Below are 15,654 nucleotides of genomic sequence, written 5' to 3'. Positions count from 1 at the left end.
GTAGTGCAAGTTTCTTCGATTTGACATTTCAAATGATGCAAAATTCTGTATGAGGAGACATGTCTTCTCTCAAGCTTGTAGGGCAGTATTAGAAAAAAAGCTAGTATTTTTATTTTGACCCTTCTTCACCAGTTTCTGTCTGCTCTTACTTTGGTAGTCTCATCTCTCCTCTTTGTAGTTTTCTTCACTATGCATGTGCTGGATATCACAAAGCAAGACTGGAGGGATTTCTGACCTTGGGAGTGCTGCTGAGTGCAGGTTTTTCAGATGAGAACCAGGTAGAGATTTAAAGATCTCTTGCTTTTGCCTACAGGGAGGTCAGAATGCAAGGGAGAAAGGAGAACAAAATACAGAAGTGATGGATTTGGAGAATGTAAAAACCATCATAAAGAAATGTTTGAAAGGAGTTGCACACATCAGCTGTTAGGCCAGCAGCCCTCTGTACATGGCAGAACACCTGGCTGCTTAGGTAAAGCAGCTTTCTACTGAAATAGAGTGCTCTCGCAGGCATTACTCAAACAGGGGCCACTGGATGTCTATTCATTAGCTCTTGTGGGGACAAATGAAAGGCTCATTTGACTTCACAGTTCTTTGTGGCCCTTTAGTTCTTCATTAAAAAAAAAGATTCTAAAATGTGGGTATTAATGCATTTTAAAGATGCATTTTGTATCAGAACTTCCCCAATGAGTAACAAACAAATGATTAAAAAAACTTCATTAGAAACAGTAAGAAAGCAAAGAAAATACCTTTATACACATCTGTAATTAGATATACAAGCCTTTTTAAAGAAGCAGGCAACTTTATAAGCAGTCTTACATGAGCTCAAACTCACCAAAATACAAAAGCCTGCACTCTCAATTTTAAGTGTCAGTGACATCATTTGCGCTACTTATGCATTTAAAGCTGACCATACGTTTTGCTGGTTTGGTCAAATATTTGATGCCTGGATTGAAAGATTCCAGTAGTCATAGGATGTAACTGGTAAGAGTAGGCAAGGTCAGTTCTACTCTTCAAATCAAGTAGCATTTGCTGGGTTGCCAGTAGGGTGGAAAATGGAAAGCGGGGCGATATAATTTATGTTGACTTTTGAAAAGTTTTTGGCAGGGCAATTCACAAGAAGCTGTTAAGGAAATGAGTGCTATCATGGGCTATAGAAAGTGGCTAATAAAAATAAATAATTGGAACAAATGGTTACTTTTCATCATGTCAAATGATTAGTAGCTGGCTGCCCCAAGGACCTGCAGAAGGATTAGTTTATTTAATGTATGTATTAATGAACTGGGAAGAGAAGTATGAGAGGAAAATTTGAGGGGAATACAAAATAAGTAGAGGAAAAACTAGGAAAGATTTTGAAGAGCTTCACTGAGTCATAAGAAAAAGGTGAATTGGCAAGAGTAAAGCAGATTAAATGCATAATGAAAAGAATTATACATATAGCTGTGTTCTAAATTAACTGTAACCAGCAAGGAAAAGAACCCTAAGAGCAACCGTGTATCACTCAATGAAAACCTTTATGCAGTATGTAACAGCAGAAAAAATAATTCTCAAAAGGTTGTATCACCACTATATCAGTAAGCAGTAGGAAATCATTTGGAACAGCTCCTGCTGGTTTTAAAAGGTATTAAAAAAAAAACCCCACACCAAAGGCACAAGAGGATACTGAAAACTACCAGGAATCTGGAAAGACTTCCACGTGGTAGGAAGGCTAAAAAGGCTGGGGCTGCATACTGATTGGCAGGACGTCTTCCACATTATTCCTTCATATAAGGACAAGAGCTTGTTCAGTGAAAGTAAGGGTCAAAAAAAAACCAAACAAAACCCCAAACCCCTGAACAAATAAAATGTGCATCTTATTGTTAACTCCTGGAAATTACTGCCACAAAATCCTATCATGGCTTTAAATTTGGTAGGATTAAAAAAAAATTAAAAAAGATTGGACACATAGATAATGAGAAGCTACTTAGTTGCATTAAACTGAATAGTATTTATAGGGAACACAAACCTCTATTCTTTGAGAACTAACCCAGTCAGTAACTATGAGGATTAGAAAGAAATTTCTGTTTCTTCTCACTCACTTCAAGGCTGTTTGTACCTTCCTGTAAAGTATGTCTTGTGACTTCTGATATATCCAGTCACTGTCAGAGACAAGGACCTGGCAGTTCTGAGTATTGAATATGATGAGCATTAATATTGAGGAACGTGAATGTTATTCAGCCATACTTACCAGGATACTTTAGCAAGAGTGGTATTAATTCTGTTTCTAAAATAATCCTCATCTTTCTAGACCACTGAGTCTGAGCACACATGACTGAGCAGTGGTTTGTTATTTGGTGATACACAAAACCGAATTTTCAGTATTATACATACCTCAGTTGTCATTCCTACTCCATGCCTTGTCACCATTTCCCCACAAGGACTTTATACTGCAAAGGCATGTAACAAAGCCCACAGTGCTTCATGTCACGCCGTGGGAAATGGACAGAGAGAAGCCAATTGATAAAAAAATTGTATAATACATGGGGAAAGAGCGTGAAACTTGTTTATGTTCTCACCATATCACTTGTGTAGTATGACAATGATTTTTCCAGGAGTGGACTCTATTTGCAGCTCCTGCAATTAACACCCCCCGTCCTCCTCCCGCCCCAGAGACGGTAGTTGTTTAAATCACATACCGATTCCATTCACAACAGGTGAATCATTACTAACTTCCAACATGCTGGGCAAATTTTGTTCTCCTTCATGATCATTTAAATCCATGTTTTGCTGTTGTGAGCCACTCCCAAAATGTCTAGAATCCTTTTCATGACTGCCATCTCCATTCTGCAGACCATTATGTGGCTTTTTCAGTGGCATGATCTGTAAACCGCTGGGGGTAGTTCGGTAAGTCACAGTTTTAGCAGCCCTGTCAGTAGCAGATGCTGGCTTTGCGTATCCTCTTTTCTGCTTTTGAAGGGATGGATTAATTCTCTTTCTTTTGTGTGCTGAACCTTTAGACTTCCCAGATTCAGAAGGTCGATGTGATATTTTCTCAACAGATGACCCTCGGCTTTCCCGTAAAAATTTTGGAGCGCTGGCCTGTTTCCCATGTCTTGATCGCTTTTCTCTAGTAACATGTAGTCCATTGAACTCATCAATAAATTCCTCACAATGTAGTAAATGATGTTCAGGTTCCCAAGTGTCTTCATTGCTTCCATAGCCTTTCCACCTGATGAGATATTCCCATTTGCCCTTCTTGTTCTTCCTTTTGTCTACAATCCTCTCTACCTAAAAGAAAAAACCAAAAGTATCACATTAGAAAGAAAAATACTTTCGTCATTAAAACGATGTTCTTCATTTACAACTAGGGAGGCCTCCCTGACACTGTAAAGGTGCCTCAGTATTCATGAGATTCTCCTCAAATATAGTGCCTAAAATATGAAGTGGCTGACATGGAAAGCCTACACAAGCTAGCCAAAATGTAGCAACCTATTTTACAGATTTAAATTTACCTTCTTTTCATAGCATGCAGTCCAACACTATATTCCCATTGGATCCTATACAGACCATGCTGACTGCTGATGAGAACCTACTTAGTGTGTGTATAAACTGCTTGACATAACGCTTAGGAATCAGTGTTACATGTTTCTGTTCAGCAAAGAATTGCCATGAACAGACCTGGCAATACAGGAGAGGAATGCAGTAGCCCCAGCCATATTTTGACAGGAAGGCCATTTTCCCTTCTGAAAACATTAAGAAGAGACATAAACACCTGCTCAAATCTGATCTGAGAATGTGCAATAGCCACAATGTGAAGAAACGAGAGACCCTGAAGATCACTAAGGAAAGCATGATTTCTTTGGAAATCTGGTTGTAAAATAAGACTGTAACTGTTACATTCCTCAGCTACTTCTTGCCTGAAAGAGTTAAATAAAGCATCTTTTGCTATATTGGCTGTTACTGATCCTTCTCCCGAATCCACACATGTATTGTGTCCCCATAAACATCCCCATACTACTTCATATCTCGAAACTATCTCGAACAGAGAACTGATTATGACAAATTACAATATTTTACACCAAAGATCTTATTTGCAGTAGTGTACATCCACTTTGCTACTTCCAACTTATAAAAAATTGTATTTTTATCAATTCAATATTTGAGTAAATACACAAAATTTTTGAGTGCACCGGTGTTTTTTAAAAAAAGCAAATGAAAGGCATAAAGGCAGGATTCTTATGTAGAGGTAATGAATTTCATGAACCTATGCTACAGAATGTCAGTTTAAGGAATATTTCTGCACCAAGGGATAAGGGACAAGCTGAATGTGAATTAACAGTATTATGCTGTTGTGAAAAACAGACTGTACAGCTGAAGAAATCTTTGTGCTACTTCAGCACTGGCAAGATCTCAGCTGGTGGGAGAGTGCATATGAAAACCCAAGCACCATCAGTGGACAGCAAGTCATGGGTTTAAATTGCATCAAGTGAAACGTAACCAACTCATTAGGAAAAATGTTGTAACGGTTGCAGAATAGGTAAAGTGGGGAAGGTATGGAAGATTTTTAGAACAAACATTTTTTGTTAGACAAACATCTGCCATGAAAACTCACTGCTGGAAAATCAGGTTATGATGAGAAAATACTCTGAAGTCTCTCACAAGTTTTATTTTGCAATTCTTTAATTTTTACTTTTTTTTTTTTTTTAAATTTGACTTATGAGGGATAAGATGCCACTAATGAAAAGAAAGCACTTATTATCATTAACTAAAAGCACTATTGCTAATTTAGAAAAATAAATAAGTGGATAGCTAATGTAATAGCTTTCATTACTCTTCAAAGAAAAATCATCTCATATGAAGAACAACAGTGGAATCTGTATGGAGAATTTAACCTTGAAGAAGGGCAATCACAGCAGTGTAAGTAATTGTTCTTTTTAGGTCCCCTGTTAGAGAAAACCAATGGATTAATTCTGTCTGTTCACTGGCTGGAACTGTACATTCATAGAAATCTTGGTGGGTTCCCCAAAGGAGTCTAAATGTAATTAGCAACTAAACATTAGACTTCTATCTCAATTCATTTACATGGGAACTCTGCTAAGATATCTGTGTGTCTGAGTCATAGTGGACAGCTTTCCTTCATCTCCAGGGCACTTGACTGCAGCATCCCAAACAGCTCATTCCTGTGCTCTGTCTTATCAAATATCTGCATAGAAGCACTGCAGAAGCAAAGCAAGGCATCCTCTTTACTTTGAATTTAGCACAGTCCCTTCAGGATTGCTCAGTGTGGCAAAACAATTAACGTAAGCTCAGTCTAGGCAAGTTTGAGATCATTTGTCTGAAAAGAGGGAAAAGTCTTCACAAAAAAGATGAACTGGCATTTTTTTTGGTCCTCATTTGGGATGCATGGCTTTCAATTGTCAAGCTAATAGACTTATGATCTTTTTGACTTTATAGAGAGCAGCTGTCCAAATAATCCATGGCTTTAAAATACTTCTCATCCTTGTATCTGGAACTAGCCAGGAAGACTGTACATCAAACAGTGGAACTCTGTAGTGGCCTGTGGTTTTCTGTGGATTTGTTACTTTAATTACTGCAGCTCTCTATACCAAGGAGCAAAACATATATATATATATGTGTGTGTGTGTGTACGTATGTCCTGGGGAAAAAATTAAATTGCTGCTAAACTCAGTAGACCACAGCTATCATTATTGTAGAGAATTTGGTTTAGTGCTATTCTGTCTGTACTAGCTAAACAATACATGCATTCCCCTCCCTGTTTAATTAAGGAGTGTGGACTTGGAACACAAACCCTGTGTCAGGTTGATGCTACCTCAGAGTAGCTTCTTTCTTTCTAGAGATTACACCAGTTCCATTCCCCTGCTTCCTCAATTAAGGAAGAACCTCAGAAAGGACAGACAAATACCTTGCCATTTTCAGAATCACATACAAAACCCATGTCTTAAACCTCACCTTTTTTTCACCCATGCACATATCTTTAAATTTAACTACACTGATTTCTCATTTTCACACTGTTGCGCTACTACAAGGAGGAAAAGAGAAGGGAAGAGATTTCATGGAGAGCATTTTTTGATACGGAGAACTCTCAAGTATTTTGGTGATGAGGCATTATGCATTTCAATTAAGAGGATAAAAGGCGAAAACCTGAGTGGTCTTTGTTCCTGGGAAACAAAATACTGGCAATAGAGAATGTGATTAACCAGTTCAACACATCATGAAGGGAGAATAAAAGTATTTATGAAATTGGGTCAAATTTAATAAATGGTTTCAGAAAGAAAATATATTTGGGAAAGACTAAGTGTTTCATTACAGTATTTTCAGAACAAAACTATCAATGTTTCATGTCTAATTTAATTAACTAAAATAAAGAGGGACTAAAAACACTGAAGACAAAATGTTTTGTTTCTGGTTAACCCCCTTCACAGTTTATTGTTTTGCTGGGGAGAAAATGAAGAAAATGTGGGTTGATCCAAAATTAGTTGTTTTCCTTGAGTTTTCTGGTTCAGCCATCATACCCACTGGCTTGACTTATGATGCATAAAAAGTCTGAGTAGATATTTGCCTCATCCTTGTTACTGCCCCACTGTTCATTAATGAATGCATTTGAGGGCAGCATCAAACATATTTGACCTCTCAACATGGTCCTTTTCTTTCTCGGGGCTTTAAATTCTTCATTGATATTTATCCTCTTGTTCCTTCACTGCATACACTGCATACATCCTCTTGTTCCTTCACTGCATACAGTGAAATGCTTCAGTATAGGCATAAATACCAGGTTTTTACCCACACCTGGTACTGTCTGTCCCATTTTCCTTCTATTCACAGTCCACAGTAATAACAAAATCACTATTTTGTTTTTTTAATGATGTATATTTGTTTTAACAGGTAGTATATAAAGTAATAATATTTCTGCATTTACTTAAGGTTGTACAAATTCATATGAGTTTTCTTAATGAGAAATAATTATGTGACAGCTAGTGATTAATAGAAATAATACCTTAATACCTTCCCTAGAATAAGCAATACACAGTTCTGAGAATATGCAGAAAGTATCTATGGCTTCGATGTCTGATTTTCCATTTCCCCCCTCAGTTCTGTCTTTAATGAGAACTGAATGTCATCTTCCCAAAAGTGACCTTGGTAGTTACAGTTTGCCAAATCCCCGAATTCACTATATTTGGTTTGTAAAGCTAAGTAGTTAAATTTAATAGAAGTGAAATGACTGCAAACAAAGTATCATGGTTAAGAGAGTGCTAGAATTGACATATACCATTACTTGCCTGGATTCTCTCTCTCCCTGCCCCTCCTGGCTAATTCTGGATGAATTGAGGTGCTGATATGTTACCATATAAATATGTTTAAAGAGAACAAATAGAATGGGACCATGGCATCTGTGCAAATGCATTTGCAACACACTTTTTCACTTCTAACTAGCCTTAAACTTAACTCTATACACAGCTGCACAAACTAGGATGAAAGTAAGAAATAAAAGCCTTTTTTCTAAACTTAATGTGAAATAAAAAACCCCTGATCAATTATAGTACAAATATGTAGAGCTTCATAAACTTAGTATTATGATCTGGTGATCAAGTATTGATATATGCAGAGTACAACACACACACATATTCCTTCACGGAAGATTCACGGTCAAAATCACTTATTTAACAGTGCAGTGTTACTGTCCACTAATAAAAAAAAAAAAAAAAAAAAAAATCTAGGCTAAGTTAAAAAAGGGTAATTCTTATTGCATTATTTCTATAGACATAACTGTAAAATCAGAGCACAGTAGACTCATCTCACAGTTCACAGAAGCTCTACAGAGCATAAATAAAAATCCTTATGCTGCCAGAAGACACCTTCCAGAAGATCAGTAAACTTCTAGAAAGGTTTCGAAGATTGCATATCTACTTAGTGATTTCCAAAATAAGTACATGTCATCTCCTCTTCTTGCCATGCATATCTATGTAAACAATTTAAACTATAATCTGTGATACTCAGATGGTTTCTGTTAGTGTACTGTACAGAGCAGCACACTGATTTCAAGACATACACTAGAAAAACTGCTTTTCATTATTATAAATTACAGGACTTGTATGGTTTTATGTTTTTTTTCATTGGAGGTCTTTGGCCCATGTTGTGCCTCGGGGTGTTGGAAGGGTATTTGCAGAAAGTGCCATGGAAAGAAAGGCAGTAAGATTTCTGAGAGAGATAAAGGCCATCTGATTCAACATATTTGTCTTTTTAAAATTCACTATTGCCCTAACTCCCTCCTTTTTGTTACCTTTGATTTAAGAAATAATGTATTTCAGTAACTGTAAAACTCTTGCTTGCTTGAATTTGTCACTTATTTGTGTTTCTCTTGTATTTGTATTTAACTTCTCAAAAATCTGGCAACTGGAGCATTTGTTCCAGATGTACAATAAATACAGCACCTATCTTCTGAAGCAGTCAGTATTCATGTTAGAAAAATAATAGTGGAATGGATGTGGGTCTCTTCTGAATCTGACATGCAGTTTAAAAACACAGTAGATCCAACCAATGTGCCAGCTATGAAACCCCTCCAGTAGTAAATTTGTGTAGTTACCTGGAAGGTCAAAGTGAAAGCACAAGGGCTAGATAGTCATAAAAATGAAAGGGAAGACATTCCTCATCTGAGTTATTCACAGGCAAAACATGAAATGACATCTTCCCAGGAAGTTCAGTGAACACCCTGTTAATGTCAAGAAGACACTGCTTTTTATTCAGTTCCTTTTTTTCTCTTTTTAAGCATATGGATTTTTAATTTTCTACCATCTTAGAATCAGAAGAGGTGTTAAACTTGCTAGGGAAATCCTGAAAGGTCTGCATTTTCACTGGAAAAAAGCCCATCAGCCTCACATTGCACATGGTTGCAAACCACTGCGTTAAGTATATGTGTCCTCCAACACGTACATAGGAAGACTTAAGGCAGAACAGATAAATGCTGTCGGAACTCCTGCTACTCCCTGTACTTAAGCCTGCATCTTTGATCTTCCTCTCCTGATAGCCAGTAACACTGTAGAGGCTTCCTGCTATGGGATTCAATGGCCCAGGTTTACGTAGAAAACCAGAAGCGAGTTAGCTGTATTTTACAGTAGTGTTGCAGCGACTAGAAATTACTGCCAAAAGTGATGTGTTCACATTCCTAAGACTTTTCTGGACCCAACATTTTGCCTGCATAAATACACTCTGTTAGTTACCTTCCCTGGCATCTAGGTATTTTAAAGAAACTGAAAGATAAGCCTCACTCCGTGCTTATGCAAGCAACGTGATTTCCTCTTTGTGGAAGAGGTCTTCTGGCAGAAGGAGCTTGCTTTTATTACCAGCTGAGATCAAATGGAGCCCTCGCTGATAGCCTGCAGAAAACCAGCCAACCACAGCTTCCATGTAGACTCATATCTCTAGTGACCTTACACCATATTTCTTGGAAGTCCCACCTTTCTCTGAAATTCAGTCTCACCAGAACTGAAATTCTGGTCTGGTCTCTCAACTGTCCTTTTCTGGCTCTTCTGAAAAACTGCCCTGGTGCCACATCTCCAGTTCCACACAAGGGCTGTGTTTCCCCCCGATGACATTTATCTCTTTTGCTGACTCTACTAACAGAACCCATTTTCGTGCCCTTGTCATCTCTCGTTTTATTTACGGCAGTTTTATCCTGGTCAGAACTGACAGTGCTCAAATCTCCCAGTCTGTTAAAGCCATTTCCCTCTCCCACTATAAATTTAAGGATATAATCTAACCCACTTTCTTTTATTAGGATATTTAAGTGTATGTGTGTAAACAATACCTGTGGTGGAAGTGCCACAACCATTATGTTTTTTGGAGCAAATAGAAATAATAATATACACAAGAACCTTGCACTGGAAGAAGGGCGTTTTAGTATAAACTGATACTGTCCCTTGGGAAAGGACTGGAAAAGGCGAATTGACAGATGACACAGGGATCAGGAAGGGACTTCTTGGTCAACATGTGTAGTCCCTCTCATTGTAGGCAATTACATCATATAAATCCTTTCATATTGGATATGTTCATGATACAGAACATATTTCTGCCCAGGCTTATTGTTGATAGGTTTCACAGCAAACAGTTAATTCTTAAATGACATCATTTTGTAAAAAAAATTTGAGGTTTCATTTAGAAAGCAAGATGGTTTTCAAAGGTGTAAGAAAAGTACACTAAAACCCAAAGATATTCATTAGCAATAGGTCAGGATAATCTTGACAAAGTTCTTTATATAGAAGAGTAGGATTTTCTCCATTGCAGTGCAGGTGTGCACCCATGTCATCAAAACAACTGTTATGCAATGTGGGGGAGACCTCTTTAGGTCTGTTCCCCCATAAATGGTTTAAATGCCTTTCACTTACAAACATTAATCAACACATATAACCTATGTGGAAATCCAAAGAACATGGGTGTTTCTATTTTAAATCATAATGATGCATTTCACTTATCAAATCCCTGTATTCTTTTGTACAATAAATCAATTCATTATTGTATTTCAGTGTTTGTATTTCTTAAAGAAAGGAAAGTAAGAAGCAGGGCATACCAAATTCATGATGTCCTGTATGTTATAAAGTGGTCAGTTCTGAACACATCCTCTACAAACTTGCTAGCACAATTCATTTCAGAATGGATCTGTTAGAATGCTATCTAGAACATTTGAATTTGATGATAAATGCTTACTTTTATTTCAGTACTAAAGTACAGCTGGTAATTTTTACTATACCACTAAATCTGTTTTGTACATTGTAGTGCACACTTTAAATTTAGAAACAACAGATACTTTCCTGGTCTGTAGATCAACAAAGTAAAAAATAAATGCTGTTCCTATTTACTACCACAAATGAGATTTAAAAACAGTGCATGCAGCTCATCTAAGAGAATTGAGACACAGATGAAGTTTGCTTTAAGCGGAACTGTTCTTGTACAGTCTATTTCTGTGACAAGCACAGATGCCTAAAGATGAATGAGAAATCTAAATTCAAGGAGACAAAATATTTTGCTAAGCTCTACAAAGAGCTGGCTGTTTTGGACACATGTACGGCTCTCACGCTTTCTAATAGCGGACTACTTCCTCAAACGTTTCTCTTCCGATTTCAATGGGATTCTCCAGTTTTATATCATCGGAGAGTGTATGTATGGGAAATGTGTGTATTTATCGTAAGAGTTCAGCGTAACCTAGTAAGGACCTGATTCTGCCTATGCTTCTTTCACAGTTAAGCAGACTTGCTACAGTCTTGCTGACTTACAAGTCAGCGGAGTTATTCCCAATTTATTTAGATGCAAATAAAATCAAAGTAGGAATCGCTGGGATTTAAGCCATGAGGTTTTTTACTTTTATTTTAAAAGGAGTTTAGAGGAACAGGAGCAGGACTTGAAGAGACTTCTAAGCAAACCAGTATTTGTGTGAACATATCACAGTTCTTTCAGTAAAACTGCCTGGAATTTATTAAAAATACTCATGTTTCCAAACAGTTGCGGAAATGTGTAAGCAGTAGTTAAAAAACAAAAATATGACTATCACTAAAGGTGCTTTTCACCAACATAAAAGCAAGTCCAGAAATGCAGGAAGCAATTATTTATTTACATAAATGTTGCACCTGAAATCATTAGAAAAAAATGTATGCTGTTTTCTTTTATGTTCATTAGCAGCTTGTTCTCCTTTACCTTGTTCAGTTCTAGATTATTTTAGTGTTCTCTTCTACAGTCACTCAGTCTTTTTCTCCACCATATGGGCTTCATTCAGATTCAACTCAAGGCCAGGACTTTGGTTCAACGCTTTTACATCCATCCCGAAGTTTAGCCAGAAGTGAAGATTCCACATTAAAAAAATACAAAGGTTCAGCTATAATACAGTATAAATAAATATTTGAACTACTCTGCTGTACTACCATTTAGTGACTCACTGCTTTACAAATGCTATTGGTATGACTGCCATAAAATAAACCACATGTTCTTGTGTGGTAGGTAGAAAAATATTTTCTTAGCCCTTTTACTGCAAAGTGGTAAACTTGAGCACAAAGAAGTGAAAGCCTAGGTTTTGGGGAGCTGTTTGTCACTTGGTGGTTTCCATAGGATTTCAATGTGAACATGAATTTCAGCTGTTCAGAGAGGCTTTACCAACTTAGTGTGACAACTGAGGGCTGTCTGAGGGCAGCTTGCTGGCTTTGCAAAGCTTACAAGCCAGGGAGCAAATGAGAGACTACAGGAGGGAACGGCATATTGAGAGGGCTGTGAGGTGATACTGGTCAGTCTAAGTGGCCATTGTACAACACACTGTCCTTACTAAAGTTTTTGAAGTTAATTTTACAGCAATCTTTGAAAGAGGACAATGTAATAGCTTTGCAGATATTTTCAAGGAACATGCCTTGTATTGAAATAACAGCTTGGTAAAAATTAAGGCTCTGTGTTGGAAAATGGGACAAACGGACAATTAGAACATATATCAGGTAGTTACTCCAAGATACGGGATGTGTAATAGCAATTTTTGCATATGGTGTTTAAAGAATCTCCAATGACAGTATGTGTTTTCTACCTACTGTACACAGGGAGACGCAAGTATTTTTGAAATGATCAATACATGTTTGACAGAGCAGCAAGTCAAAAAGAATTCCCAGCTTACAGGCCTGAACGTGAAGGAGGATGGTAATCTCTCCCCCGTCACTGAGGCAGGAGGGAGAAGAAAATGAAGAACTCTCTCTGTGCTATATTAATGGCTGGACAGGGATAAGCAGATTTCAGAAGGATAAATCATATGTCCGTTTTGTGCTTTCTATCCAAACTAGAATAGGAAGCGATTGGTTTGGAGCATTCATATAGCAAGGGTAGTAACAGTCAAATTTGTGAATAATACCATGCAGGTGTAGGTTTTAGAAGGAAAGGGCTAAAAATAGATAACTTTGTACAATATAGAAGGTTGAGGGGCGATCCTTTGAGTGAAAAGCTGAAGTAGCAGTTTGTAAAGTAGTGGGATAATAAGAGAAGAAAAGTCACGACACACAAAGGTTTCTTTCAGAATTCAGTAGAATTCTTCGTTTTGTTGGTTACACAAATGAAGCTAATGTGATGGCAGAATATAGGAATGAGCCAAAAAGAATGGTAGAACAGAAAAAAGAATAAAGAAACATGCTTTAGGCAACTATAATGGCATTATAGGAGCACAGAATTTTACAAGTAAGTATCCAGGATACCAGTGCAACATCACAGAAAAATGGCACATAAAATTTCAAAAATTATCTGTGAAGGAGTAATTGTTAAAAAGGAAGAATAATACATCATTATCCCCTCAGAAATAGCATTCAGATGAGCAGGGTCAGTAGGCCAAGTTCTGGCCTCAATTATTGCATTGGTTTTCACTGCAGATTTGATTTGTGTTCAAGATCTGAATTCTGTCTCGTGTAAAACCAACTTACTACTGGTTCCTGGAAGGAACAAACTATCTTACGGACAGTAGTAAAGGCAGTTATGAAAGCTGTCAGTGTTCATCAGACAGATGCATTTTAAATCATCCCAGAGTGCAGCTAGTTAGAAATCTGCATTTAAAAAGTGGGGACAGTGCTCTAAACGTGGAGATGCAGAGGCATAAAAGCCTATTCATTGATTTAACATAAGAGTGTGTTTTGAAGCAATTAGATGGACTCTGTGTGAGGAGGACGTTTGCTTGCAGTGTGGCTGAAAGGCACTAACACATCTGTGCTTGTACAAACGTCTGCAGTGAGTCAGACTGACTATACCACACTGCGTGGCAGGCTCCGGCCACATGCTACCGTGCGTCTCCTCCGGCAACGGCAGAGTCCCCCGGGACCTGCTACCAGAGCGGCGTGCTGCGGAGGAGACGATCACAGGTTACCCTGCTGCTGTCCTCAGGCCCTAGATCCTCTTGGAAGCTGACTTTGGCAACAGATGGTCACCACTCCTTGACCTCACTGAGTCCTGTTTTAGCCTTGGTAATTCACACAAGCTAAGGAAGTGTTAATTGATGAGTCCCAAGTTCTTTTAGATCGTCATTATTTCTGATGATAGGGTTTCAGCCAAGTGTTGGCAGTACTTCCAGCCGTAGGGGTTGCTATAGACTCAAATCCATTACTCCTTTCAGGGAGGTCCCAAGGAACACCACTGGGGTCTCTCTCTTGGAGAGGCACAGATCTTGCCACCCTGCTCAAAATGCCTGCCAGATCACTCCAAGGGTTACTGTGGAGGCATGTGCCAGATCTCCGTGCTGACGGCTATCTTCTCTTTCTGCTGATAGATGATGCAGACGTATCAAGCATCTGGGTGAGACTGGAACTCTGACGAAGCTAAGGAACCATTTAGAAATGTCTGTGCTTGGAGCAGTATTGAATATGTAAGTAGTGAATATATTACTGAGGAAATTTTCCATGTATTTGTTAGTCAGATTCCTAACTTGGCGGTTGTGTTAATACCTCAGCTGCTCCTAGATGCATTTACAGCAATGATGTGGCAAAGGGCTTTGTTCCATGTGTCTCTGTAGAATGGGGCACTATATTTTTATAAATGTAGGGTTTCTGAGATTTATTCCCTACATTTGTCTCACTGGGATTAGGTTAGTGTATGTTCTCCCCATGGCACTATGCCAGTCACAAACTGAAGCTGTGGAAGGCTGCAGCTGTCTGCTTGTTATTAATTGAGGGTTACTGCAGAGACCAACATAGACTGGTGCTCCAACACCTGTACTTGTTTTCCAGATACTTTATGAATGGAAGCTTAAATTCACATTTTAGTATAAGAAACCTCTGAGTCATATTTAATACTAAGATCCCGCTTGCAAATGGTTTATGAAATTACGAAAAGGAGTTTTAACAAATGGCTAATAAATTGTTACAGACTCTTATGAATCTCGCACCTAATTCGTCTTCTAATTCTAATGAGCCCATGATAAACTTCTGATGTCCTCACTGTCATCCCTAGCAAAAACCGTACCTGTAGGCAAATGCTGGAAAAGATGTCCAGGGAGGCTGTGGAATATCCATCCTTGGAGATACACAGAACTTGTCTGAACAAGACCCTGGTGCTGCTTTAAGCAAGGGGTTGGATCAGGTGATCTCCAAAAGTCCCTTCCAATCTACATTATTCTATGATTCTACAATACACAAATTTTGCCTCAAATCTCTACTTAGAATTTACTAATTTGTTATTAATTCTTTTCCACCTGGAAAAGCAGCTCCATTTGGAAAACTGAGCACTATGCAGTCTGTAGAAGTGGCTGTATGAAATGACTCAATTAAGCTGAGTTTAGATTTACCAGGCTGGAAGGGAGTTTCCCACAAGCAGCTCTGAGCTTCCTTCTTTCCTTGACCTGATACCATCAGGCTTTGTTGACTTTCAGGTCATATGGCAAGAGCAATCCGTGATGAACAGGGATAGATGGTTTGGAGGACCAAGGTCAGCTGATCATGAGGTTAAAAAGATTTTCTTAGTCATTAAATGGACATTTTAAAGTAGTGAGATACATTGTGAAGCGATTATTCAGTGTATTTTCAGTGTTTGTATGAACATTTAGTATTTACAGTATAAGCAGAACAAGGAATGTACTGAGTTGGGGTGTGAACATACAACATGTTCCATGATAGCAGCTATATATTTGCTTTTCATCCAATATGAAGGAATTAAAGACAGGGATAT

At 38.0% G+C, this 15,654-nt stretch overlaps 1 protein-coding gene across 1 annotated transcript in view; it reads right to left on the bottom strand.

The window, feature by feature from the left end:
• Positions 1-15,654, bottom strand: part of CDYL2 (chromodomain Y like 2) — a 61,307-nt gene that overhangs the window by 25,236 nt on the left and 20,417 nt on the right. The window contains exon 2 of the mRNA XM_042797585.1: positions 2,673-3,264. Within this exon, the coding sequence (XP_042653519.1) occupies positions 2,673-3,264 (592 nt within the window). The remainder of the gene's footprint in view (positions 1-2,672; positions 3,265-15,654) is intronic.

This window comes from Tyto alba, unplaced genomic scaffold (assembly GCF_018691265.1).
Source record: "Tyto alba isolate M040663 unplaced genomic scaffold, T.alba_DEE_v4.0 Super-Scaffold_26, whole genome shotgun sequence".
Taxonomy (NCBI): domain Eukaryota; kingdom Metazoa; phylum Chordata; class Aves; order Strigiformes; family Tytonidae; genus Tyto; species Tyto alba.
This window is presented reverse-complemented; position numbering and strand designations above follow the sequence as displayed.